At 45.7% G+C, this 25,491-nt stretch overlaps 2 protein-coding genes across 2 annotated transcripts; one reads left to right on the top strand and one right to left on the bottom strand.

Annotated features, from left to right (window-relative positions):
* Positions 1–1,599: 1,599 nt before the first annotated feature.
* Positions 1,600–5,506, bottom strand: nqo1 (NAD(P)H dehydrogenase, quinone 1; the record flags this gene model as incomplete). The annotated part of the gene is made up of 6 exons (XM_084437029.1): positions 1,600–1,941; positions 2,116–2,217; positions 3,701–3,814; positions 4,022–4,152; positions 4,510–4,677; positions 5,503–5,506. 6 exons carry the CDS (start codon positions 5,504–5,506, stop codon positions 1,600–1,602), a joined length of 861 nt encoding a protein of 286 aa, XP_084293155.1.
* Positions 5,507–24,365: 18,859 nt separating this feature from the next.
* On the top strand, positions 24,366–25,262 carry LOC311308091 (beta-1,3-galactosyltransferase 2-like; the record flags this gene model as incomplete). Its single annotated transcript, XM_084437028.1, has 1 exon — positions 24,366–25,262. The coding sequence occupies one exon, from the start codon at positions 24,366–24,368 to the stop codon at positions 25,260–25,262; it is 897 nt and encodes a 298-aa protein (XP_084293154.1).
* Positions 25,263–25,491: the final 229 nt, after the last annotated feature.

Raw genomic sequence — 25,491 nt, 5'->3', positions numbered from 1 at the left:
TGCCCTTGCGATCACCAAAATAAGCTACCAACAATTATGCCATTGTGAACCATCCAGCTACACCTCAAGTGAAGGGCCGAGTGAAGTGAAAACCTCCTTCACATTGGAAGCATCAACTCCTCTTAAAAAAAGAAGTCGTTAACGTTACCTGCTGTTGTAGCCCGTGTCTCAGAATTTCATATTTGGTTGCGACATGTGGGACCTCCTCCGTCTGCATACGGAATTAGTTTGGACCTTCTCCGCCTACATATACATTGAATTATCAGTCAATCCTGCTCCACTTCAATGACCAGATAGGCCTAACTCATGATTATTAATGCCGAATCACCCAAGTAATAATAATAATAATAATAATAATTCGTTTTATTTATAAAGCATTTTTCATTGTAAAACAATCTCAAAGTGCTGAAACAATCACACAGTAATTAAGAAAAAAAATAGTAAAAGTAGGACAGTAGGCTAAGACAGGCTACAGGTCAGTCTTTACATACAGACAGGCTACAGGTCAGTCCTTACATACAGACAGGCTACAGGTCAGTCATACAGACAGGCTACAGGTCAGTCCTTACATACAGACAGGCTACAGGTCAGTCCTTACATACAGACAGGCTACAGGTCAGTCCTTACATAGAGACAGGCTACAGGTCAGTCTTTACATAGAGACAGGCTACAGGTCAGTCCTTACATACAGGCAGGCTACAGGTCAGTCTTTACATACAGACAGGCTACAGGTCAGTCCTTACATACAGGCTACAGGTCAGTCCTTACATACAGACAGGCTACAGGTCAGTCATACAGACAGGCTACAGGTCAGTCCTTACATACAGACAGGCTACAGGTCAGTCCTTACATACAGACAGGCTACAGGTCAGTCTTTACATACAGACAGGCTACAGGTCAGTCATACAGACAGGCTACAGGTCAGTCTTTACATACAGACAGGCTACAGGTCAGTCATACAGACAGGCTACAGGTCAGTCCTTACATACAGACAGGCTACAGGTCAGTCATACAGACAGGCTACAGGTCAGTCATACAGACAGGCTACAGGTCAGTCCTTACATACAGACAGGCTACAGGTCAGTCTTTACATACAGACAGGCTACAGGTCAGTCCTTACATACAGGCTACAGGTCAGTCTTTACATAGAGACAGGCTACAGGTCAGTCCTTACATACAGACAGGCTACAGGTCAGTCCTTACATACAGACAGGCTACAGGTCAGTCCTTACATACAGGCTACAGGTCAGTCCTTACATACAGACAGGCTACAGGTCAGTCCTTACATACAGGCTACAGGTCAGTCTTTACATAGAGACAGGCTACAGGTCAGTCTTTACATACAGACAGGCTACAGGTCAGTCCTTACATACAGACAGGCTACAGGTCAGTCCTTACATACAGTCACTTAGCAGACGCTTTTATGTTCAACTGTTTTATTTCACATTATAAATTGTTCCATACATATTTTGTTGTTTCAGTGCTTTTCAATACAATACCAATATGAAAATCAAAACAAATAAGAAATATTGTAATAATATATTTCTGAATAAGACAGTACATATTATTATTATTATTATTATTATCTACAATGGATTCTTACTCCTTAGAGCATGAGTTAGAAGTCTTGTTGTCTTGGCCCAGAGCTTTCAGCTGGTTGTCAGGGGGGAGGGGTTTGCCAAGATGGTGGCCTATGGTGATGCCATGAGGGTGGGCGCGCCGTTCCTCTCTCACCTCTGGACGGAGTAGGAAACCGCCTGAGAAACTGAGGTCAAACAGCTCACAGGGAGCAAAGGTCAAGGGGTTCTCGGTCATTAGGCCTCTCAGTCTGGCACGCCAGCCCTCTAGCATTAAGGTGCGCACCGCGGGCGGACTGAAGGTGGGGCTCCAGAAGGTCTGTGGCGCCAGGACTTGGAACCCACAGAAGTGTAGAATGCCGTTCTGTACAGTACAAGACATGGGTGGTTAGGATGAATAAGGGCACAAAATAGCTCCAAGTCAAACTTCAATAGCACATTAAGATAGCCATATCGAGGCACAACTAAATGAACAAGGCAATTAGTATTTGTGTCTCATTTGACCTCTTCCCCTACTGTATCTGCTATCCGTGCTCACCTGCAGGGGCCATAAGGTGACGTTGATATCTCCATTGATGCCATCAGGGTGGAACATGGTCTGCATTGCTCCGGTGCTGAAGGACAACATAGCTTTCTTGTCCTATAAGAAAAGAAAAGCAGATAAGATAAAACCTACCATTGTTTTTCTCCAGCTCATTCCCAAACGCTGTAGACGTAGATGTACTGTAGAATATAAAGGCAAAAACAATGATATAGCAAAATCTCCATGCAAACAAACAACAAAACATAATGGCTTATGTAAAATGTTGTTATTAGACATATACGTAGCTATATACACACACACATTACAAAAGCCATGGACAGCAACAGACAAACCAGGCCAGGTCCAGCCTGGCTTATGTGCGTGGCTGGCTTGTTTCTGTTCAGGACTGGTAGGATGGAAGCTAGTCATGCCTCTGAAATAACTGTGAATTGAAATTACATGAAATAATGTCTGATAAATAAAGATGGGTCTTGTCTCCTGGACACATCAGTTCCAATGCTTTCAATGCTAATCCAGCACAATGAGAGCGAGATAGCCAGTTAGCTCATGAGCTCACAACAACTAGCAGCAGCTTCCATAACATTAATGGTAGCGGTCAGTGGCTAAAGCAGTTACACTGATGATTACTGTAACGTTAGTCATTTTGCTGCAATTGGTTCAACTTCTGTTTCTGGACAAAGGTAAGGGATAAACCCAGAAAACACAAGGCTAGCGGACCTACAGCGAGTCCCCGATGGACGAGTTGGCAGACCTCCGGCGGAATATAACACAAGGCTAGCGGACCTACAGCGGGTCCCCGATGGATGCAAGACTCCGCCCCCTCGTGTCATATTGGGTCGGGGGCTGTGGACCCCTCTCTGGGCTACCCACCTGCCCCCACCGGTGAAGACAAGTGTGTCTCTAGCCCACTCAGGCGCTGAGTTGTGGGATCCGTGGCGTGGATAGTGGCGTGATGGTGAGACTCCACCCCCTCGGGTCAGAGCTGGTCGTGGACAGTGTACCCCTCTCCGGGCCACCCACCTGCCCCCACCAGTGAAGACCGTGTTTCTCTAGCCCTCTCAGGGGCTGATTTGAGGGGTCCTTGGTGTGGACAGTGGCGTGGTGGCAAGACTCTGCCCCCCGTCATATTGGATCAGAGGCTGTGGACCCCTCTATAAACCCTTTATACACATTATTTGACCTTTCAATTCTCTTCACTTACATAAACAGACAGTGAGTGGGCGGTCTAATAATAAAGAAATATAATGTATAACTACAAGAAATACTTACACAAATAAACTAAATAGCCTAACTCAAATACTCATTGAATTGCTGAAACTGAACAAGGAACAGTCTATGTAAGCCTGTTGCTGCCCACTGAACAAGGAACACAGTCTATCTAAGCCTGCTGCTGCCCTCCTGTGGATGAAAACGGTAACTGCTCTTGTGGTAGCAACATAGAACTGCAGGTTCTGGGACCACTGCCTCTTGTGGTAGCAACATAGAACTGCAGGTCAACAATGGGACAAAGGGAAAAAGGGACATTTACTGGACATTTGCTATTCTAGCTGCGCAGCTGGCCAGCCACGCACAAAGATACCTTGAAGATCCCGTTGTTATACATCCTTTCCAGGGAAAAGGCAAAGCCTTGAGTCAGGACTCTGTCTATCCAACCCTTCATGATGGCAGGGACACTGAACCAGTAGAGAGGGAACTGAGAGAGAGAGAGAGAGAGGTGGAGAGAGAGGGATGGAAGTATATTAAGTAACATGTAACAAATTATGTAACACCTAACAAAATCAAGTTTCAGAGTGAGAGAGAGGAGAAAGTGGATATTAGGCCGCATTCAATAACAAATCTCCAACAGACACTGCTGGAGCCATGGTCCATGTTCACCGGGTGTGTGTGAGGGACCTCCCACCTGGAAGATGATGAGCTCAGCCTCCTCCACTTTGCGCTGCTCAGCTATGATGTCCTGGCTGAGTCGACCCTCCATCCACGCGCTCATGGTTTCCTCGCCATACTGGAAATGCTCAGGGTTCTTCAGCTCACCTGACCCAGGTCACAGGTATGGATTCAACTTGTGTGTGAGTCCATTTGTGAGTGTCTATTTACTGACATGGAAAACTACTTTGAGATATTATATAAGTAGTGTAGAACTGGTGTACTGTATTAATGTATTTTGTGAACGTGTGTGTGTGAATGCGAGAGAGAGAGAGAGAGAGAGAGAGAGACAGAGAGAGGGAGAGAGAGAGAGAGAGAGAGAGAGGGAGAGAGAGCGAGAGAGGGAGATAGAGAGAGAGAGAGGGAGAGAGAGAGAGAGAGAGAGGGAGATAGAGAGAGAGAGAGAGAGAGAGAGAGGGAGAGAGAGAGACAGAGAGAGAGAACTACAGTACAGGATGAGAGAACCTGTGATGTCCTCCTGCGTTGCAGAGGCTCTGAAGTTCATGGCGTAAAGGTCAGACACTAGGACCCTGTAGCCTTGCTCTGTTAGGGCTTCCTTGGCAATATCCCTGGCTGCTGCGTTGAACGAGGTGGGGCTCTGGTGAGCATAGACAATAAGCACTGTCTTCTGGGCTGTTTAACACACACACAACACACACACACACACACACACACACACACACACACACACACACACACACACACATGAAAATGTTATCCCTAGCTCTGTACAGTCATCATGTGTTGTGGTATGCCCCCTTAACCTCCTCCTCCCCATCTCTGTGCACCCGATAACACCTAACAATAAAATACACACTAGATTACTTTCAATATCAGATCTTCATAGAAGGACTTTACTCTCCAAATATGTCTCCTGTATGTTTACTGTATATGGCATCTTTGTGCTCAGTGAAGCTGTTTTTCCCCAGTCACCCCATATTGTTTGTTGTTTGCATGAGAACAGTTTTGTGTCCTGCAACCTAGTCACTTATTGACTTGACATTACCTGCCTCGATATATTGCTGGCTCTCTTATCTGCCATCAAGTTATATTTTACTGTTATTATTTACAGTAGAAAGTATGCCAGTGTTTCAGGTCATCTCTCTGCCCAGTAGACCTGCTGGCAGGTGCACAGAATTGTGCTCTAGTCTCAGAAACAATGAAGAAAGAAATAGATGGAGCACAGTGGGCTAAATGCATTTCAGGATGCAATACATAAATAAACAAATAGACAAATGAATAAATAAACAAACAGATAAATAAATAGATAAAATAGCCTACCCGTGCAATGAGAACCACTATTTGGTAGTGGTATCTAAACCGACTTCCATCAGTTCACTCAAACAAAAAAGTGTAAGGTTTTAACAAAACAGCTGTTCGACTCACTATGAAAAGTGAGATACTGTATCCTGCTTGAACATACTAGTAAACGCGTTTTCTCTTCAGAAGGAGACTTACCCATGTTGCATGCAAGACCTCGCTAGTCCACAGAGAAGCCTACTCCTGCCTGAGCTCATGAAAAGCTAGTGCCAGCTGAAGGGCCTCACACTTTTTGTCACTGATATTTGCGTGAGCAACCTGTCAACTATGATTGGAACTCGTATCAGATGCAACTCCAGGACAAAGACCACACAGGCCCAGGGGAGAGAAGCCCAGCTCTAGGACCGGTCTATCCAGACAGGCCCAGCGGAGAGAAGCCCAGCTCTAGGACCGGTCTATCCAGACAGGCCCAGCGGAGAGAAGCCCAGCTCTAGGACCGGTCTATCCAGACAGGCCCAGCGGAGAGAAGCCCAGCTCTAGGACCGGTCTATCCAGACAGGCCCAGCGGAGAGAGGCCCAGCTCTAGGACCGGTCTATCCAGTAAGAGCTCATAGTGCTCACCTGTGGTATGCTGTCAGTTGCAAGCCTAGGGGACAAGCGTGGAATGCTTGGCATGAAGTGGGTAGTCTACTGGTTGGAATGTCACCGACAGATCTTTATCATTTGAAATGTCACATGTCACAGCGTGGTATTCATTTTTTGAATTAGTGCAGCCACTTCTATAGCCTTCATCAGGGTTTCCCAGCTGGAGTCCAGGGGGTGCGCCAGGCCCCAGATGAATTGAGGCATTAATATCTATCTATATATTTAGCTAGACACATATTTGTTAATTAATCATGCCATTGACAGCAGTTATAACAAAATACATGATTATGTCTGATAGGGCCAAAAGCATACTAAACTACAATTCTACGTAGGTGGGGGTGGGCGCAAATTCCATCAGGTGTAAGTTAAGGGGGCTCTAGGGAAGAGGGGAACCACTGGCCTACTAGACATGTGTACCAGCTCAGTGGCCTAACGGTTAGTAGAGTGTGTCGTGAGTTCGATCCCCAGCCGAGTCATACCAAAGACTATAAAAATGGTACCCGATGCCTCCCTGCTTGGCACTCAGCATCAAGGGTTGGATTGGGTGTAAGTCCCTGCGACAACCTAGCGTCATGTCCAGGGGGTGGACTTGTACATCAAGCTGCCTTACGCTACAGAATTAGGAGATAGATATGGGCCACTAGGCCCGAGAAGCATTGGTTCTCAAAAGGGTTATGATGCGGCATTTATTTTTGTGCGTGGCTGGCCAGCTGCGCAGCTAGAATAGCAAATGTCCAGTAAATGTCCCTTTTTCCCTTTGTCCCATTGTTGACCTGCAGTTCTATGTTGCTACCACAAGAGGCAGTGGTCCCAGAACCTGCAGTTCTATGTTGCTACCACAAGAGCAGTTACCGTTTTCATCCACAGGAGGGCAGCAGCAGGCTTAGATAGACTCTGTTCCTTGTTCAGTGGGCAGCAACAGGCTTACATACTGTTCCTTGTTCAGTTTCAGCAATTCAATGAGTATTTGAGTTAGGCTACTTAGTTTATTTGTGTAAGTATTTCTGTTAGTTATACATTATATATCTTTATTATTAGACCGCACACTCACTGTCTGTTTATGTAAGTGAAGAGAATTGAAAGGTCAAATAATGTGTATAAAGGGTTTATAGAGGGGTCCACAGCCTCTGATCCAATATGACGCGAGGGGGCGGAGTCTTGCCACCACGCCACTGTCCACACCAAGGACCCCTCAAATCAGCCCCTGAGAGGGCTAGAGAAACACGGTCTTCACCGGTGGGGGCAGGTGGGTAGCCCGGAGAGGGGTCCACAGCCCCCGACCCAATACGCCGCGAGGGGGCGGAGTCTCGCCACCACACCACAGACCCCACAACTCAGCCCTTGAGTGGGCTAGAGACACAGGGTCTTCACTGGTGGGGGCAGGTGGGTGGCCCGGAGAGAGGTACACTGTCCATGACCAGCTCTGACCCGAGGGGGCGGAGTCTTGCCATCACGCCACTATCCACGCCAAGGATCCCACAACTCAGCCCCTGAGTGGGCTAGAGACCCACAGTCTTCGCCAGTGGGTGCAAGGAGATTGCTCAAAGGTCACTGTACTGCGCTCAATCAGCTCTGACCCAAGCGGGCGGAGTCTCGCCACCACGCCACTATCCATGCCATGAACTCCACAACTCAGCCCCTGAGCGGGCTAGAGACACACGGTTTTCACCAGTGGGTGTATGGAGATTGCCCAGAAGTAACTGCACTACACCTGAGCCGCTCTGACGCGAGGGGGCGGAGTCTCGCCACCACGCCACGGACCCCACGGCCAATGGGCCTAGGATATAGACAATTAACTACCGGTGGAATGGTGGTGGAGCATCCATCGGGGACCCGCTGTAGGTCCGCTAGCCCTGTGTTATCTGGATTTATCCCTCACCTTTGTCCAGAAACAGAAGTTGAACCAGTTGCAGCAAAATGGCTAATGTTACAGTAATCATCAGTGTAACTGCTTTAGCCACTGACCGCTACCATTAATGTTATGGAAGCTGCTGCTAGTTGTTGTGAGCTCATGAGCTAACTGGCTATCCCGCTCTTATTGTGCTGGATTAGCATTGGAAGCATTGGAACTTATGTGTCCAGGTGACAAGACCTATCTTAATTTATCAGACATCATTTCATGTCATTTCAATTACACACACACACGTACACACAGACACACATCAGTCCACATCCGGCTTAGGCCTGGACCTGATGCTCTTAGCCTTTCTTGCTCTGAAAATTTAATTTAATGTATTGTTCTTTAAATGTTCTTAGCCATTAGACAAATATATTCCAGGAGCTTGTCCCAGGTTGCCTGTTTCAATATCTGTGTGGTCTGTATGGCTCTATGTGCTACTAACCCTGCTCTGCCTTCCCTCTCCCTAGTGCATCTCTCTCTCCCTCCTATCTTCTAACCAGGTCCAGTGGATGCCCCACTGTCACCAGCAGACCTCCCGGAGTCCGATAGAGACCCCCATGTCTGCTGTGGATGATGTAGCATGTCCGTAGAATGTTCTCTCTCCTATGATGCTTTTACCCTCTCTTACTCTGAAATGTAATTTAATGTAATGTATTGTTACTATGTTATGTTCTTAGCCAGTAGACAAACATACTCCAGGAGCTTGCTCGATCGCCTTGTTGAGAGGGGTCAGGGAATAATTTTTACAGCTCACTTATCTGGCCCCCGGGTGATTACTATTTTTTTTATTCCCTCTGGAATATGTAGAGAGTGGGTCGTATGCCCACCTCCCTTGTTCTCTGTAAAGCGCATTGTGTTGCCTCTGGGTATGAAATGCGCTGTACAAATAAAGCTTTGATTGATTGATTGATTGATTCAATTCAGTTATTTCAGAGGCATGACTAGCTTCCGTCCTACCAGTCCTGAACAGAAACAAGCCAGCCATGCACATAAGCCAGGCTGGACCTGGCCTGGTTTAAATTAGTGCAGCCACTTATATAGCCTACGTGACCTGTGTCCGTGTATCTATTTGTAGCATGAGATTTAGACCAATATACCATTGAACACCAGCAGAGGGCAGTAGAGATTGCTTATAAACGCTTCACCACCTGGGAATCAATTTTTCATGAGTGACGCACCAACCGCCAGGAGGCACTGCTGAACACCGCAAACTGCTGTGACCTTTCCCCTATGACCTGACGATGTGACCTATCCCATATGACCTGACGATGTGACCTATCCCCTATGACCTGACGATGTGACCTATCCCATATGACCTGACGATGTGACCTATCCCCTATGACCTGACGGTTGTGACCTATCCCATATGACCTGACGATGTGACCTATCCCATATGACCTGACGATGTGACCTATCCCCTATGACCTGACGATGTGACCTATCCCCTATGACCTGACGATGCTGTGACCTATCCCCTATGACCTGACGATGTGACCTATCCCCTATGACCTGACGATGTGACCTATCCCCTATGACCTGACGATGTGACCTATCCCCTATGACCTGACCAATGTGACCTATCCCATATGACCTGACGATGCTGTGACCTATCCCATATGACCTGAGGGATGTGACCTATCCCATATGACCTGACGATGCTTGCAGTGGTGTAGTGGAGGGTATACAGAGGTATACGGAGTATATCCACTTCTTTATCCATGGACCAGTATACCCACTTCTTTATCCATGGACCAGTATATCCACTTCTTTATCCATGGACCAGTATACCCACTTCTTTATCCATGGACCAGTATACCCACTTCTTTATCCATGGACCAGTATATCCACTTCTTGAAACACCACTAATGTCAAAACTAACATTTCTGCTACAGTATACCCTTCTTTAGAGAGTACACCCACTTCTTTACACACCCCTGAATGAGTGAGAGAGAAAGAGGGTAAACAGCCTGAATCAACTCTAAAAATGCCACACAACAAATTATGTTCCAAGCCTTAACCATGTAGTCAACCATTGTCTTTGCGGTCTATAATTAATCACAAACAAGTTGTATGTTTCATTGTAATTAATATTCTGACATTATATACAGACTATTACTGTATTAATAATAAAAGCTATAATAGCTAGCAGCATGGTATGATGATATCACTGTTGCGTCACAGCAAGAAGGTCCTGGACTTGATTCCCACTTGTCGTTGTTAGAAAGGGTTTCCTCCATAAAAAACTCAATACGAAAGACATGCAGAAGAACAGATCACTGAGGCCCTTAATTATAATCCCATGAAAATAAGAATCATTATTTTTCTGTTACCTTAAAATTAACTCTTTATATCTACATAGGCAGCGGGTCCTTTCTCGGAGGCCGCCATGTTGCACCATATTCAGTTGGTTGCAATCTGCAACCTCACCAATAGATGCAGCCAAAAATCAAACACTGCACCTTTAAACGATCTGTGTGTAGATTTTAGAGGCATCTAGTGGTGAGGTTGCAGATTGCAGCTGTCATGACAAAAAGTGTCCCGTTGCCAAATAGTGTCTGGGGTGATGTAATGGTCTGTCGTTGCTATAACAATGCGACTTGTTTGCATTCCTGAAACGCCCGTCCTCGCTACCTTAACCTACGTCTGGTAGAGTGTAGACTCTACGTCTGGTAAAGTGTAGACTCTACGTCTGGTAAAGTGTAGACTCTACGTCTGGTAAAGTGTAGACTCTATGTCTGGTAAAGTGTAGACTATACGTCTGGTAAAGTGTAGACTCTACGTCTGGTAAAGTGTAGACTCTACATCTGGTAAAGTGTAGACTCTATGTCTGGTAAAGTGTAGACTCTACGTCTGGTAAAGTGTAGACTCTACATCTGGTAAAGTGTAGACTCTATGTCTGGTAAAGTGTAGACTCTACGTCTGGTAAAGTGTAGACTCTACATCTGGTAAAGTGTAGACTCTATGTCTGGTAAAGTGTAGACTCTACGTCTGGTAAAGTGTAGACTCTAGCCTACATTTTTGCTACTCGTAATTTGTAGTGCCTTTCTCACGCCTGCTAACTTTACGCAGTAGCAGTGCCTACCTTTGCTTGTTGCTCGTTGCCGTGATCATTATCACTCACCCTCCTTCTCCTCCTCGTCTCTCCACCCTCCCGGACCCCCTCTGCAGGGCCAGCCCAGAGCCCTCACCCTCTCCACCCTCCCGCTGCAGGGCCAGCCCAGAGCCCTCACCCTCTCCACCCTCCCGGACCCCCTCTGCAGGGCCAGCCCAGAGCCCTCACCCTCTCCACCCTCCCGGACTCCCTCTGCAGGGCCAGCCCAGAGCCCTCACCCTACCAAACCAAATTATATGTTGTCCAACAATGCCACCTAGGTTTGTAGAGGCCTAGGAACTCTTAAAATTGACCAGACCTACCTTACCTATAAGTAATACAAAGGCATAAAAGGCTAGGCTGGTTTCTGTGGGTGGAGAGCAGTTGAAAACCAGTGGTGTGGAATGAAGGGAGCACTGACACCAAGGAAAAGCTATAACAAGTTTTATTCTAAAAAATAATTAAAAACAATTAAAATAGCGCAATATTCATTGCAACAGTCCAGACAAGCCAGGCCCCAAAGCAAAGGCCTCTGCCTCGACAAAGATGGGCGGGTGGAGTGGCAAGTTCCCACTCAGTCTGTGGCTGTAAGCCAGTCACCGGACACCATCCATGCGTGGTGTGCTCTGTTCGGGACCCCCCACTCCACTACAACCTCCTAGCCTGCGGAGGACAGGGGAAACTCAGTCACAGGCCCTTCACACACAGGCCTACACAGCTGGACTATCACAGGCCCTTCACACACAGGCCTACACAGCTGGACTATCGTCACTTGATACACAAACACCGGTCTGTAGCAGGACTTACGTGGAAGGGAGAGATTCTACTCTCTCCCACTGCTGGCCGCTAGCGTACGGTGTTTGGGTCTGCTCAGTGCTGCTAGCGTACGGTGTTAGGGTCTGCTCAGTGCTGCTAGTGTACGGTGTTTGGGCCTGCTCAGTGCTACTAGCGTACGGTGTTTGGGTCTGCTCAGTGCTGCTAGCGTACGGTGTTAGGGTCTGCTCAGTGCTGCTAGTGTACGGTGTTTGGGTCTGCTCAGTGCTGCTAGCGTACGGTGTTTGGACCTGCTCAGTGCTGCTAGCGTACGGTGTTTGAGTCTGCTCAGGTCTGCTAGTGTACGGTGTTTGGGTCTGCTCAGGTCTGCTAGTGTACAGTGTTTGGGTCTGCTCAGGTCTGCTAGTGTACGGTGTTTGGGCCTGCTCAGGTCTGCTAGCGTACGGTGTTTGGGTCTGCTCAGGTCTGCTAGCGTACGGTGTTTGGGTCTGCTCAGGTCTGCTAGCGTACGGTGTTTGGGCCTGCTCAGTGCTGCTAGCGTACAGTGTTTGGGTCTGCTCAGGTCTGCTAGTGTACGGTGTTTGGGCCTGCTCAGGTCTGCTAGCGTACGGTGTTTGGGTCTGCTCAGGTCTGCTAGCGTACGGTGTTTGGGTCTGCTCAGGTCTGCTAGCGTACGGTGTTTGGGTCTGCTCAGGTCTGCTAGCGTACGGTGTTTGGGCCTGCTCAGTGCTGCTAGCGTACGGTGTTTGGACCTGCTCAGTGCTGCTAGCGTACGGTGTTTGGGTCTGCTCAGTGCTGCTAGCGTACGGTGTTTGGGCCTGCTCAGTGCTGCTAGCGTACGGTGTTAGGGTCTGCTCAGGTCTGCTAGCGTACAGTGTTTGGGTCTGCTCAGTGCTGCTCAGTGCTGCTAGTGTACGGTGTTTGGGTCTGCTCAGTGCTGCTAGCGTGCGGTGTTAGGGCCTGCTCAGTGCTGCTAGCGTACGATGTTTGGGTCTGCTCAGGTCTGCTAGCGTACGGTGTTTGGGTCTGCTCAGTGCAGCTAGCGTACGGTGTTTGGGTCTGCTCAGTGCTGCTAGTGTACGGTGTTTGGACCTGCTCAGTGCTGCTAGTGTACGGTGTTTGGGTCTGCTCAGTGCTGCTCAGTGCTGCTAGTGTACGGTGTTTGGACCTGCTCAGTGCTGCTAGTGTACGGTGTTAGGGTCTGCTCAGGGCTGCTCATCGTGGCTCTCTGCTGTGCTCCCTGCCTCTCCCGCCCACACAACCTTAATTATTAAAGGACACCGTGCGGATCCCTCCTCTGGGATTCGCTAATCAGTCCATTGGCCCAGGTGCAGTCCATCTCACTGATTTGGGCAATGGGAGTCAAGTGAGGGTCAATTGGTAGAGCAGGTTATACAAACAAAACATGCAAAAGTAAATAAAAAACACAACAACCATGAAACTCACACACACAAGAAAAATATGAAAACTGCAAAACTAAACCAAACCAACTCAAATTAATAAACACTGTAAAATGAAACCAAACCAACTCAAATTCATAAACACAGCAACCAAGGTATAATATAAATACAAGAACAACTCAGCTCACCATGACCAGCTCACACTAGCTATAAAAATGCATGTGAAATTTGTGTTTGCAGTTGCTAAATCTGTCCATGGGAAAATTATTTTTCCGATGCTGATAGCGCTGGGGGGCAAGTTCTCCCCAGGGTTGTCAGGAGTGTAGTGCTGTAGCTATGACCAATAAACACTTCTTCTTCTCATCAGTTTGTCCATCCTGTTAGCGTCTGCTGCTCTGGGGCCTCATTTATCATTGAGGTACGCCATATTTTACACGGTCTTTTTCGCGATTTCAGGCGTACGCCATTTCCCCCCCCCCACATTGCGATTTATCAAGCCGAAAGGGCGAAAATTTAGTCGCCTTTCTCCGCGCTTTTGTACGATACCTCTCAACTTGTCCTACCGATTTACACGGTGTTCTACGCCCTTTTTGAACACAGGGGGAACTGGCGACGCAGGTGGTGCGTCGGTGAATTACTATGTTTGACGGAGAGAATAAGAGCGACAGTTCATGAACGCACAATCATGTAGGCTAATAGCCCAATTCAGCACCAACATATATCGCAATGCAAGATTAGACGTGTCCTCTAACCGATATGGTCCGATATGGATTTGTTCCCCAAACTGAACCTATGCGCTGTCCCAAACCTTTCCGCGCTATATGTCACACACCTAATGCAGGCACTCCATCAAACGGCAATAATTGACCAATTAGATTGTCATTAATATGTGATCATGTGGACCTGTTTGCTCTTTGGTAAGCATATAAATGACAGTCCTCCTGTGCGTAATGCGAGCCTAAATGAATCCGGCGCTACTCGGCCTACTGGCCGAGATAGAACTCCAAAGAGGTGACGGCGATGGCGATAAGGGCACCATCAGTGAATGAATACGTCTATGTGAATCGCTAAAATGTGCACACTAGAAATACCCAAATCATATGTGACGCCGACATGCTCATCACAAGTGTAGTGGCACGGTGGCCTGGCTCCACGCATGACTCATTCATCCTGGCGCACAGCAGGGTAGGGGCTAGACTGGAGGCAGGCGCTGCGCGTGACGGCTGGCTTGTTGGTGTGTGCATAGCCAAGATACATATTCTTTGTCTTATTTACTTTAATCTTTATTAGCATTTTCCATCCATACAACGACAATACAATAAAACATAAAAACTTACAATAACAGCTTATGGGTACTTCCATCCATGCAGCTTTTTTTTCTTACTCAAATATGACAATTTTAATATTAGTGGTATCATCACACTTCCTTCTATAATCCATCCATTTTCCCATCTCCCTTCAAACTTTCCTTCCTGCATCCTCAATGCATAAATAAATCTCATAAATCTCCTCCACAACACCCACCACTGCTCCTTGGTTGGGGGTTCCACCTTATACCAAGCCCTCATTATTGTCTTTTTACTAGCAACCAATAGTACTTTCACTAGGTATCTGTCCCCTCCTTGTACATCATTCTGTTATGTTTGCCAAGATGTATATTCAAAGCTGATAAGAATGAGAACCAGTCAAGACCCCACCACAAAATGAGGACCCAAGCCCTCAGCCCCCTCCCCGTCATGAGGTTTACCAGCGGGGCCAAAGGGCCCACACTGAGGTCATGCGCCAGCTATGAAGACACAAACAAGTAAGGTTCACATTTCTACCATTTTATTGTCTGTTGGTGGGTGACTCTGTGAGGTGTGTGAGTGCGTTTGTGAGTGAATGTGTGAGGTCCGTGAGTGTGGTAGTAAGTGACTGTGTGAGGTCCTTGAGTGTGGTAGTGAGTGACTGTGTGAGGTCCGTGAGTGTGGTAGTGAGTGACAGTGTGAGGTCCGTGACAGCATGTGTGAGGGAATGAAGTGCAGTGAGGATGTCCTGTTGGCTCTGGTGGTGTAGTGTGGTGACCTCCACCAACTGCTGAACAACTGCCCCACAACTGCCCCAATCCCTTCTGCCATTTCCCTCTGGGCCTCTAGGGTCATGAGCCTCCAGCACAGCGTCTGATAGGAAGCCCAGCCCTCAGGGACCCTTGAGGCAGGGACGCTGGCAGCCGGAGGTGGAGGCGTGGGCGGTGGAGACGGAGACGGAGGCGCTGGAGATGGCACTGGAGGTGGAGGCCGGTGCGCTGGAGGTGGAGGCACTGGAGGTCGTGGCACTGGATGTAGAGGCTGCAACCGGCGGGGGCACGACCGTCAGGTCAAGGACCACTGCAGACTCCCCCTCCTCTGAGTCCCACCCCACGTCAGAGTCTGGAGAAACAATTTCAGTCATTTTCTTTGAGTTTGTCTGTTAACTTGATTATGCATTAAACATTTTATTGTGTAGCCATATTCAATTGATATGTTTTTCTGTTGGCAGCCAAATAAATGCTTAAGTGTGATTTACCGGGTGATTTAGATGAGAGTCTTAATTTCCCAGAGGGGAAAATGTTTCATGTGGTCTAACATTATGAAGTGGTCATCTGTGTTATCGTTCCCTGTTTTTGGTCCTGAATCAATCATAGCCTACCACAGAATGTGTGGAATGTTTGCTTTCCTCTCAGCCACATAATACAGCATGTCCGTGTAGCCTACGCCACATACAGGATGCACGAAACGTACAGTAGGCTACCTAAACTCTAGGAGCAATCAGACAAATGTAGGCTCGTACAAATAGCTTACCTTCCGAAGATGATTTTCTTTCCTCGCGTGGACCTCACCAACAAGCACATGCACCTCCGTCTCCGAAAAGTTTCTCTTCTTTCCGCGTTTTTCCATAAACGTCTTTGTCTGTCCTAATGCTCCACGCTATATTATGTCGGTTCCTTCCGGGGTATCCACGTTGTGCGCTGTCATAGTTTTGACCATATATGGTTGGATTTGGGCGTGGAGAGGGCGGAACACGGGGCGCGTGCGCGTACGCTCTCTTCCCCGCCAGTCTCGGATTTCTCGTGCAGGAAATGGCGTACGACTTTTTTGATAGATCCGAAAAGCGTGTAAATATTCTCGTCGTACGCTACATTTCGCATTTTCCGCGTTTTCGTTGTACGCCCTCTTTTACACCAGAACGTACACGCTCTTTGATAAATGAGGCCCCTGATACTGCCGCCCAGCACACAACTGTGAATAAGATGACATTCGCTACAACAGACTGATCAAACATCAAAGGACCTTAGCCTCCTCAGGAAGTGGTCCATTGTGTCCCTTCTTGTAAATGCCCTCAGTGTTTCCTGCCCATTCCATCATGTTGTCCAGGTGCACCCCTAGATACTTGTATAATTGGACAACGTCAACATCAACCCCCTGGATGGAAACGGGGGTCAGAGGAACCTTCTTCCTCCTGAAGTCCACCACCAACTCCCTGGTCTTGTCCATGTTGAGCTGCAGGTGATTCTGCACAAATCACCCAACACATTTCTCCACTCGGCCTCTTAGGCCTCTATATTCCTCCTCCTGTCCTCCTCTCACATAAACGACAATAGCAGAGGAACCTTTCTTTCTTACTTCTATATTAATAAACTGATAGAGGTTGGGTCTCCATTGAACACTAAAGCATACACACAAGTCCTTGGTATGGATGGGTATTGTTAGGATTTTATCGATACCGATATTTGCTTATTGATACTGATATTTATCGATACTTATCGGTGCTACTCTACCACTTTGGGACGCATACGCTGCCTGGGTAGATGTTTCTCTCTCAGTTGGCCTTCATTTACATAGTGGACTGTCACTGTAATATAGTGATCCTGTGTGATACTTGTCCAGTCATTGCTGGTTATGGCTACTTTTTACACATTGGCAAGCTCAGCTATGATGTTTCTCTTTTTAACTGCATGCCAAGCAGGTATGAGGGTGTCTGATAATGTCCCTCTGGAAGGGGGGTGGGAACTGAGGTTAAGGGCTGTGGTCATCTCCCTACAGCAGGGGTGCCCAATACGTCAATCACGATCGACCAGTAGGTCGCAGAAGCTATGCTGGTAGATCTCCAGCCATTCAAAAGAAAAGCCATAAAAAAGGCGACTTGATGACGAGCGTTGAAGTTGTGTGTGTGGATGCAAGCATCTACTTCACCTCTCTTGTTGTCCAAATGAGCAACTTTTCCCTCCTGCTACTTTGTAGATTACATGTGTGACCTGCAGTTTAGCTGAGTCTTTTAATGATTTAATTAATGTGTGGGCTGTTGTCGAATTTCTCATTCAATATGGGTTAAGAAGCAAAACAGTTCAACAGTTACCAGAGTTTATTCATCCAAGGATTGTTACAAACACTCGAGTGGCTTCTGGTCAAGCAGCCTGCAGCAAGGCTGGTCAGTTGAGAGAGCGCCCAGTGCAATCTGTGCTCCACAATTGAAGGGCGAAGAGTGCAACTCCCCCTTTCCTGCCCACAAATCTGGACTTTCATAACGTTCCCCAGGGCATAGACCACTGGAACCTGCCCTTTTCATCTCACCCTGATTGTAAAGATTATCAGAATACCAGATCACTCAGGCTACCTGTCTGGACACATTCCAAACAACCCCAGCCCTCTTTCACTGGGACATATTGAACATTAAAACATTACACTCTGTCCGTTGTCCAGAACAAATTTTTACCCTTACAGTCCCCCCTTTGATAAAAATAAACATTAATTATCAACCTTGTAAAAATGAGTTTAAACATAAATAAAAAATAAAACACTTCAAAGCATACATATTATTATAAAATAACCACACATATTGGAATACCTGTTTATAGCCTGACACATGGTTAGTCACTATCAGAGGAATCGGGGTAAGCCTACTTTGAAAGTTCTAAGAGGCCTATTTCTTCTGAAGGACTTTCCTGTATCTGTACATATTTACCATGACCGTACTAATAGTCCTTGTACATAATTACCCATGACCGCACTAATAGTCCTTGTTAATATTTACCCATGACCGCACTAACAGTCCTTGTAACCATGGCCTTTATAAATGGAATCATAGAACACATCAAAGTCATAAATGAACAGAAAATAGCAATGACTGTTGTACCCCCACTCATCATCCAAGCCCTCCAATCCCATCCTTCCAGACCAGGAGAGTCTCTAGTCTTTTGGACATGCAACAGATCATTGAGATGATCAACTACAGTACATTAGATTATCTGATACATCAGGAATAAAGATACAGAATTCTCTACCTATAACATGACAAACTCCCCTTTGAGCTGCTAAAATATAATCTAAGGCCATTCTATTCTGCAGTGCCATACTTTGCAAAGCTTTGATCTCAGCAGGAGTGTGGCAAATCCTTCTATCATCGTTGCTGTTAAAGGAAAAGGCTCTTTTTCGACAACCTGGTTTATTATAAGACGTTTGACTCACTGAGATAACTTGGGTGTAGTTCGGAGGCATGTAGAAGAAATTAAAAATCCAGCGCGAGCCAAGTATATCCATGTAATGGCGGCGGACGGGGCACCGAGAATGCAGCTTCTAAAAAATTTATTTTCAGCTGCGAAACGGTTGTTTTCATCAATCTATTTTTATGAATCGCTAGTTGTGCTTCCATAGAGTGAGGGCTTGTTGTGGTTTTCACATGCCTCTGTAATATGATCTTTAGAAACGTCTTTATAAACGAAATAAAGCTTCCCCACTTGCTCCAGCATGCATGCGCAGAGCAGCTCGCAGACTGGCTATTCTTCGGCTCCCTACACTCGCGGCTCACATTCTCTATACTATGATCGGCTTGTTGGTGCCTGGAATATTGTGTGCAATATGGCTGAATATTTATCAGATTTTGAGGTTATAGAAGATGACTTGGAATATGATGGAAGCCGATCGTAGCGTAGCGATCCTGGTGTTGTGCTGTCCAGGTGATAGTCTGTATTGAGGATAACTGAACTGACTTCTTCCCTTTTCCTCAACCTTTGCTTGTTCCTTTCCTCTTGGCCTTACTTCCTGGTGCGTTTTCAGCAGATAACAGACAGTGGTTTGGTGATGCAGGAGAAGTTTAGGATATAGGAGCGGTAGTAAGATATGAATCCGAGCAGATCCTCAGATCTCCCACCATCTCAGGTTTCCGATCCTTCAACGCCTGTACTATTTCCAACTCAGCCGGGACCAAAGTACAGTATATCCTTCCTTAGACACAATTTTCCCCAGGAACTTCATCTTGTCCTTGAACACTTCACACTCTTAGTAGTGATTTTGTTACACACTTGGACAAACGGATGTCCAGGCATACTTGCATGCAGGTTTAAAATATTTATTCTTCTTTCTCTTTTCTGAAATAGACATTAACAGCAGCACATCAGTAAACTGTCTGGCTTCTCTCAACTCGTGGTGGTCACAACTAAAATGGCGCAATTTCCTTCCCTTCACCCCAAGACCCCCGGGTTGGCCTACTAATGCCTGTTGAATTCTTACTCTATCTGAATCTACCTTACAGTTAGGGCTGTATATCATCTTGGATTTCGCGATACGATACGCATCACGATACACAGGTCACGATTCGATACGTATCACGATACAGAGGTCACGATACAATACGATACGATACGTATTGCGATACACACATCATTTACTGAAAGATTTTAAGTGTTCAAGACTGAAAACTGAATGGCTCAAATGCACTATATAGATAACTCAAACTCAATGACTGGACAGAGCGCTAGTGTCTAAAGCTTGCAAATGCTGGACAAATTGAATCAAAAGATGTGGGTCAAAAAGTGATTTATTGAAACATTCAATAAATCCACTATTCAAAAAACAGCTTTTTTGCAGCCTAGAACTGACAAATGTTGACCTGAAATGAAACGTTCCATTAATATAGTGTGCTGTAGTAGGATAACCTGGCCTGTCTGAGTGACGGTCTGTCACAACTGAAAACATGTACTGTAGATAGAACATTTGTTGAAACAAGCAACAACAGCAATCGCATTAGAGATCGGGAAAATAAATGTACAAATTACAGTCGCAATTTGAAGCACGGACTGAAGTGCTCAGAAGTCAGAATTAACGTCACACTGAACTGTGACCACTTGAAGTGAAAGTACAAATCTTAAACATAAATCAAATAAATAAAAAATAAAGATGGTGTTATCTGTGAGTGTGTGTATCTGTGTGTGTGCAGGTGAGCAGAGAGGATGGGGGTAACCAGCAGGAGGAGGCTATCACCTGTTTCTCTGTGCTGTAATGTGTGTGTGTGTGTGTGTGTGTGTGTGTGTGTGTGCGCGTGTGTGTGTGCATGTTCTACCTTAGGATGCTTTCAGATTTTTGTTGAGAAATAGTATCTGATCTACATGTTCTGGGAGAAGTGTACTTCTCTGAGCAGTGATGATATCTCCTGCGGTGGAGAAGACTCTTTCTGAGGACACACTTGTGCCAGGGATACAGAGGTACGTTTTGCGAGGGGGGCCAAGAGTGGATAGACATGCTCGTGCTCTCTCCACCAGACCAGTGGATCTTCTTTCACTTCTAGGAGATCTGCCTCCCTGTAGCGACTCATCTGCTCCTTGGCCAGGTCCTCTTGGGTTCTCTTCGCAGGTCTGGCTGCACCGTAACGTTCACCAAGAAGGACAGCCAGGGGACAAGACAGCCTTTTCTTGGGTAGAGGACCTTCAAATCACATAAAAAACATAACTATTTATATTAGTGCTGCACAATATATTCTTTATACATCAACAGCAATGTGTGCATGTGCAATAGTTGTTGGCTGGGCTTTACTTGAGACAAATGGGTGAAAACACTGACCTGACCTTCATTGCCCTCTTCGTCTCCAAACTCCCCATCACCTTCCGCCTCACTGACCGGCATCCCCTCATCATGGTCATAATGGCTAGTATCCGCTGCCCCCTCATGGTCAAGATGGTGCTTAAAAAAAGGAAGGAAAGAAAAAGAGGAATTTGTGTTTAGGTAGGCCTACATAAGGCCAAAGTTGAGTGAGTGGCAATGAAATTAGAGGTCAACACTATGGAATATAATTAATGTACTTTTACTGCAATAAATATTTTACATTTGATATCCATGCTTTTTAAACTGTCAACATTGTAGTATTTATGGTTTTTCAAAATTATTTATATGTATGCTTTTTTAACTTAATATTGTAGAATATGCTTTTTAAACTGGATTTAATATTTATTATTTTTAAACTTTTGACATTTATTTCAGTTTAAATGCTGATTTGTTCAGTTCATTTTTGCTATTTTAGAGAGGGTATTTGCTCTTGAAATAATATATAATTATACCCAGTGTCTATGGAGAGGTTAATTGGAAAAAGAACATAGAGAAACAGAAAAATAAATACAAAATGATACATAATAATAAAAAAAGGGGTCGAAAAAAGTGGTGACGAAAAGTCGGAGGGGTAGGGGCCAATATTCTTTAAGGGGGTCCAGAATTCCTATCAACGGCCCTGCTCCTCTGTGGAAACCTTGTCTTTGTAGACCGCTGTTTGGCTCTACTACAGCAATTATAATAAGTAGCCTATTATAAGTGTGGGGTCAACACCAGAACATAAAAAAGTTTGGAACTGATAGTGCCTCCTCCCATAGAGTGCATTTTGTAAATCCCCCTCCACTGAAACAAACAACATGGAAGAGATAGATGTTGGTGATCAAGAAAGAATGAGGCTGTAAAAGTAGAATTACTGAAGTCTCTGAGCCAGGAAAAGCGGGAGGCAGTGGTGGCCTTGAGATCAAAGACAAGGACCAGTAATGAATAAGTAGTAGGTCCAAGATGAGGACCAGTGATCAGTAAGTAGTAGGTCCAAGACAAGGACCAGTGATCAGTAAGTAGTAGGTCCAAGACGAGGACCAGTGATCAGTAAGTAGTAGGTCCAAGATCAGGACCAGTGATCAGTAAGTAGTAGGTCCAAGACGAGGACCAGTGATCAGTAAGTAGTAGGTCCAAGACGAGGACCAGTGATCAGTAAGTAGTAGGTCCAAGATCAGGACCAGTGATCAGTAAGTAGTAGGTCCAAGACGAGGACCAGTGATCAGTAAGTAGTAGGTCCAAGACAAGGACCAGTGATCAATAAGTAGTAGGTCCAAGATGAGGACCAGTGATCAGTAAGTAGTAGGTCCAAGACGAGGACCAGTGATCAGTAAGTAGTAGGTCCAAGACGAGGACCAGTGATCAGTAAGTAGTAGGTCCAAGATCAGGACCAGTGATCAGTAAGTAGTAGGTCCAAGATCAGGACCAGTGATCAGTAAGTAGTAGGTCCAAGACAAGGACCAGTGATCAGTAAGTAGTAGGTCCAAGACGAGGACCAGTGATCAGTAAGTAGTAGGTCCAAGATGAGGACCAGTGATCAGTAAGTAGTAGGTCCAAGATGAGGACCAGTGATCAGTAAGTAGTAGGTCCAAGACGAGGACCAGTGATCAGTAAGTAGTAGGTCCAAGACAAGGACCAGTGATCAGTAAGTAGTAGGTCCAAGGAATTTGGTGTGGTGTGAGCTGTGCTGTGGCAACTAGACAATTGCTACTATCAGTAGACCACGTCAGCTGTGTGGAAATGTGTGTCCGTTGTTCTGAGGTCCTTACACTGGCTTCCTTTTTGGCTTTCTTTTTGTCAAAGAATTTATTTTAAAAATGGTTTATAAAAATTGGTTTATAAAGCACTGAATGGTTTAGGGCCAAAATATATTTCTGGTCTGCTGCTACGTTATGAATCATCCTGACCTCTCAGGTCGTCTGACACAGGGTTGCTTTTTGTCCCAAGAGTTGAAACAAAACATGGAGAAGCAGCGTTCAGTTTTTATGCTCCACATATCTGGAACAAACTTCCAGAAAACTGCAGGTCTGCTGCAACTCTCAGTTCTTTTAAATGAAGACTGAAGACTTTTCTTTTTGCCGCTGCTTTTTATTAAATCAAATAATTATTTATTCATACACTGCACTGTAACTTTTATTCCTGTATTTTATTTTTCCTGCATGTTGTTTTAAATGTTCTGCAAAGTACAAGAGAATGTTAGTAGAACGACTTGAGGGAGGAAGAGAAAGAAGGAAATGTATGTTGGAAAATGAGAAGTTGGATTTCTGGTGCAATGTGTGTCTAGTGACACATTAGGCCACTGAGAGCTGATGAAGTCCCTTGCTCAGAAAGGATGTTTGAGGCACTGGTGAAAAGCCAGCGAGCAACTATACAGAAGGACATTGTACGTAAGTGAGTGGAGAGAGAGAAGGTTTTAGTATGTGATAAAGAACTTTTTTGCATTTAGTTTTATGACATTTTATGTGTTGCACTTTGTCTTGATGCTTTTAATGTCTCATGTAAAGCACTTTGAATTGCCTTGTTGCTGAAATGTGCTATACAAATAAACTTGCCTTGCCTTGCTGTTGAACACTTTTAAACACATATGTAACATGTATTTAAAAGTGTTATATATAATCAATGTGTTATGTATAATACATTGATTAAAATACATGCTATTGACAATGAAAAGTAATATGTAAAATATCAGTCATGAGGACAGATGATGACAATGATGCCATGATGACAATGATGCCATGATGACAATGACCGGCTAGTTAATTTATTGAACTTTTGAGTATGAATTGAGTTTGGTAATTCAGCTGAGTAGTATATTAACTATTTTCATTGTACAGGTACCCGTATCCTATGAAGATCCTTGAATCCCGGACTAGTACGCATGGTATTTTACAACACAGCTTTAACACCACCCATTGGACTTTGGACTTTGACTGGGTGTGAGAGTCAAGCCTGACATGCAGATACGTCCTGTGTAAATGTTGTGCTTGAATGTTGTGCCTTTTTTTGCTTAGTTGAAAGTAAATATTATTGCATGCTATAGCTACAGTACTTCCACATTTATCCTCTGTCTCCTCAGACAGGAAATGCAAGAAAGCAGCAAGTACAGCAGATGTTCCCATCATCGCTTCTTCTTATTCATTCTCCTACTGGCAGTGATGCTAGTTCTTTTCAACACCAACCTGGTGGAAAGGACTGTTGGCTGGCCCCCGACATGGTTCATATATGGTCACGGCGGCTTAACTAATAGGGTCATTTACCCCAACTCCACTGGCTCTCACATAGACACTACTGAAACCCCATCAGAGAACTCAACTGTTCAACAAAGAATTCAAATGGATGTCAAAAGCACAGCAAATACAGAGACTACTGCTATTACAGCCATGGAAGTATCAAACATCTCTGAAGTAAAGACTACGGCAGCCTTAGTCATCCCTTATGTGTCACCAGGACCCTACTACGTGGAGTACCCACATGAGTACCACTTCATTGTGGATGAGCCCAAGAAATGCCAAGAGAACAAGCCCTTCCTGGTTTTGATGGTGCCAGTGGCGCCACATAACAGGGCAGCCCGTGACGCCATCCGCAGTACCTGGGGCACTGAGAGCCTGGTACTGGGCAAAGTGGTGAGTCTGTTCTTCCTCTTGGCACTGCCCAGTGGAGAGGGGTCAGAGAAGCTCCAAGAGCAGGTTCTCCAGGAGAGTAAACAGCACGGAGACCTGCTGCAGAGCGACTTCAAGGACAGCTACAAAAACCTGACCATCAAGACCATGGTAATGCTGGAGTGGCTGAGCTCTCGCTGCCCCAACGCCTCCTACGCCATGAAGATCGACTCAGACATGTTCCTCAACGTGCACAACTTGGTCAACCTGCTGCTGACCGCACCACAGCACAATTACATGACTGGACTTGTAGCTAAATGGGCGGCTGTTCTACGGAACCGGAACTCCAAATGGTACCTTCCCAGCACAGTTTTCCCTGAGTCAGTCTATCCACCGTATGTTCTGGGACTGGGCTATGTCATGTCTTTAGACCTCCCCAGAAAGCTGGTGGAGGCGTCCAGGCACGTTAAAGCCGTCTACATAGAGGACATCTATCTGGGATTGTGTATGAGACACCTGGGTATCCAGCCCACTGACCCTCCCAGTGACAACCTGTTTCAAACATTTCTACCTACAAATTGGAATACCTGTTTCCTCAGATCTGTCATCACCTACATCCTCAAATCACCTCAACAGCTGCTGGACACATGGCGAAAAGTGCAGAGACTCTGGCTCTGACTGTTAGTTAGATATCCTCAGATCTCCTAGTAAGGACTTTTGTGAGATTTCCCTGACCATACTGTACCAAGACGCTGTAAGAAAAGATGTCAGCTTTGCAGAGTTACAAGGCTTTATCAGAATGACCCTGCTGTAAAGAACGCAAACACCCCCAGGTGTAGTTGTTATTACAGAATTATTAAATATTTATTTTGTAATTTATTCAGTAAAATGTGCAAAAGTTAATATT

The sequence above is a fragment of the Borostomias antarcticus genome (genome assembly GCF_949987555.1).
Source record: "Borostomias antarcticus genome assembly, chromosome: 4".
Classification (NCBI taxonomy): domain Eukaryota; kingdom Metazoa; phylum Chordata; class Actinopteri; order Stomiiformes; family Stomiidae; genus Borostomias; species Borostomias antarcticus.
This window is presented reverse-complemented; position numbering and strand designations above follow the sequence as displayed.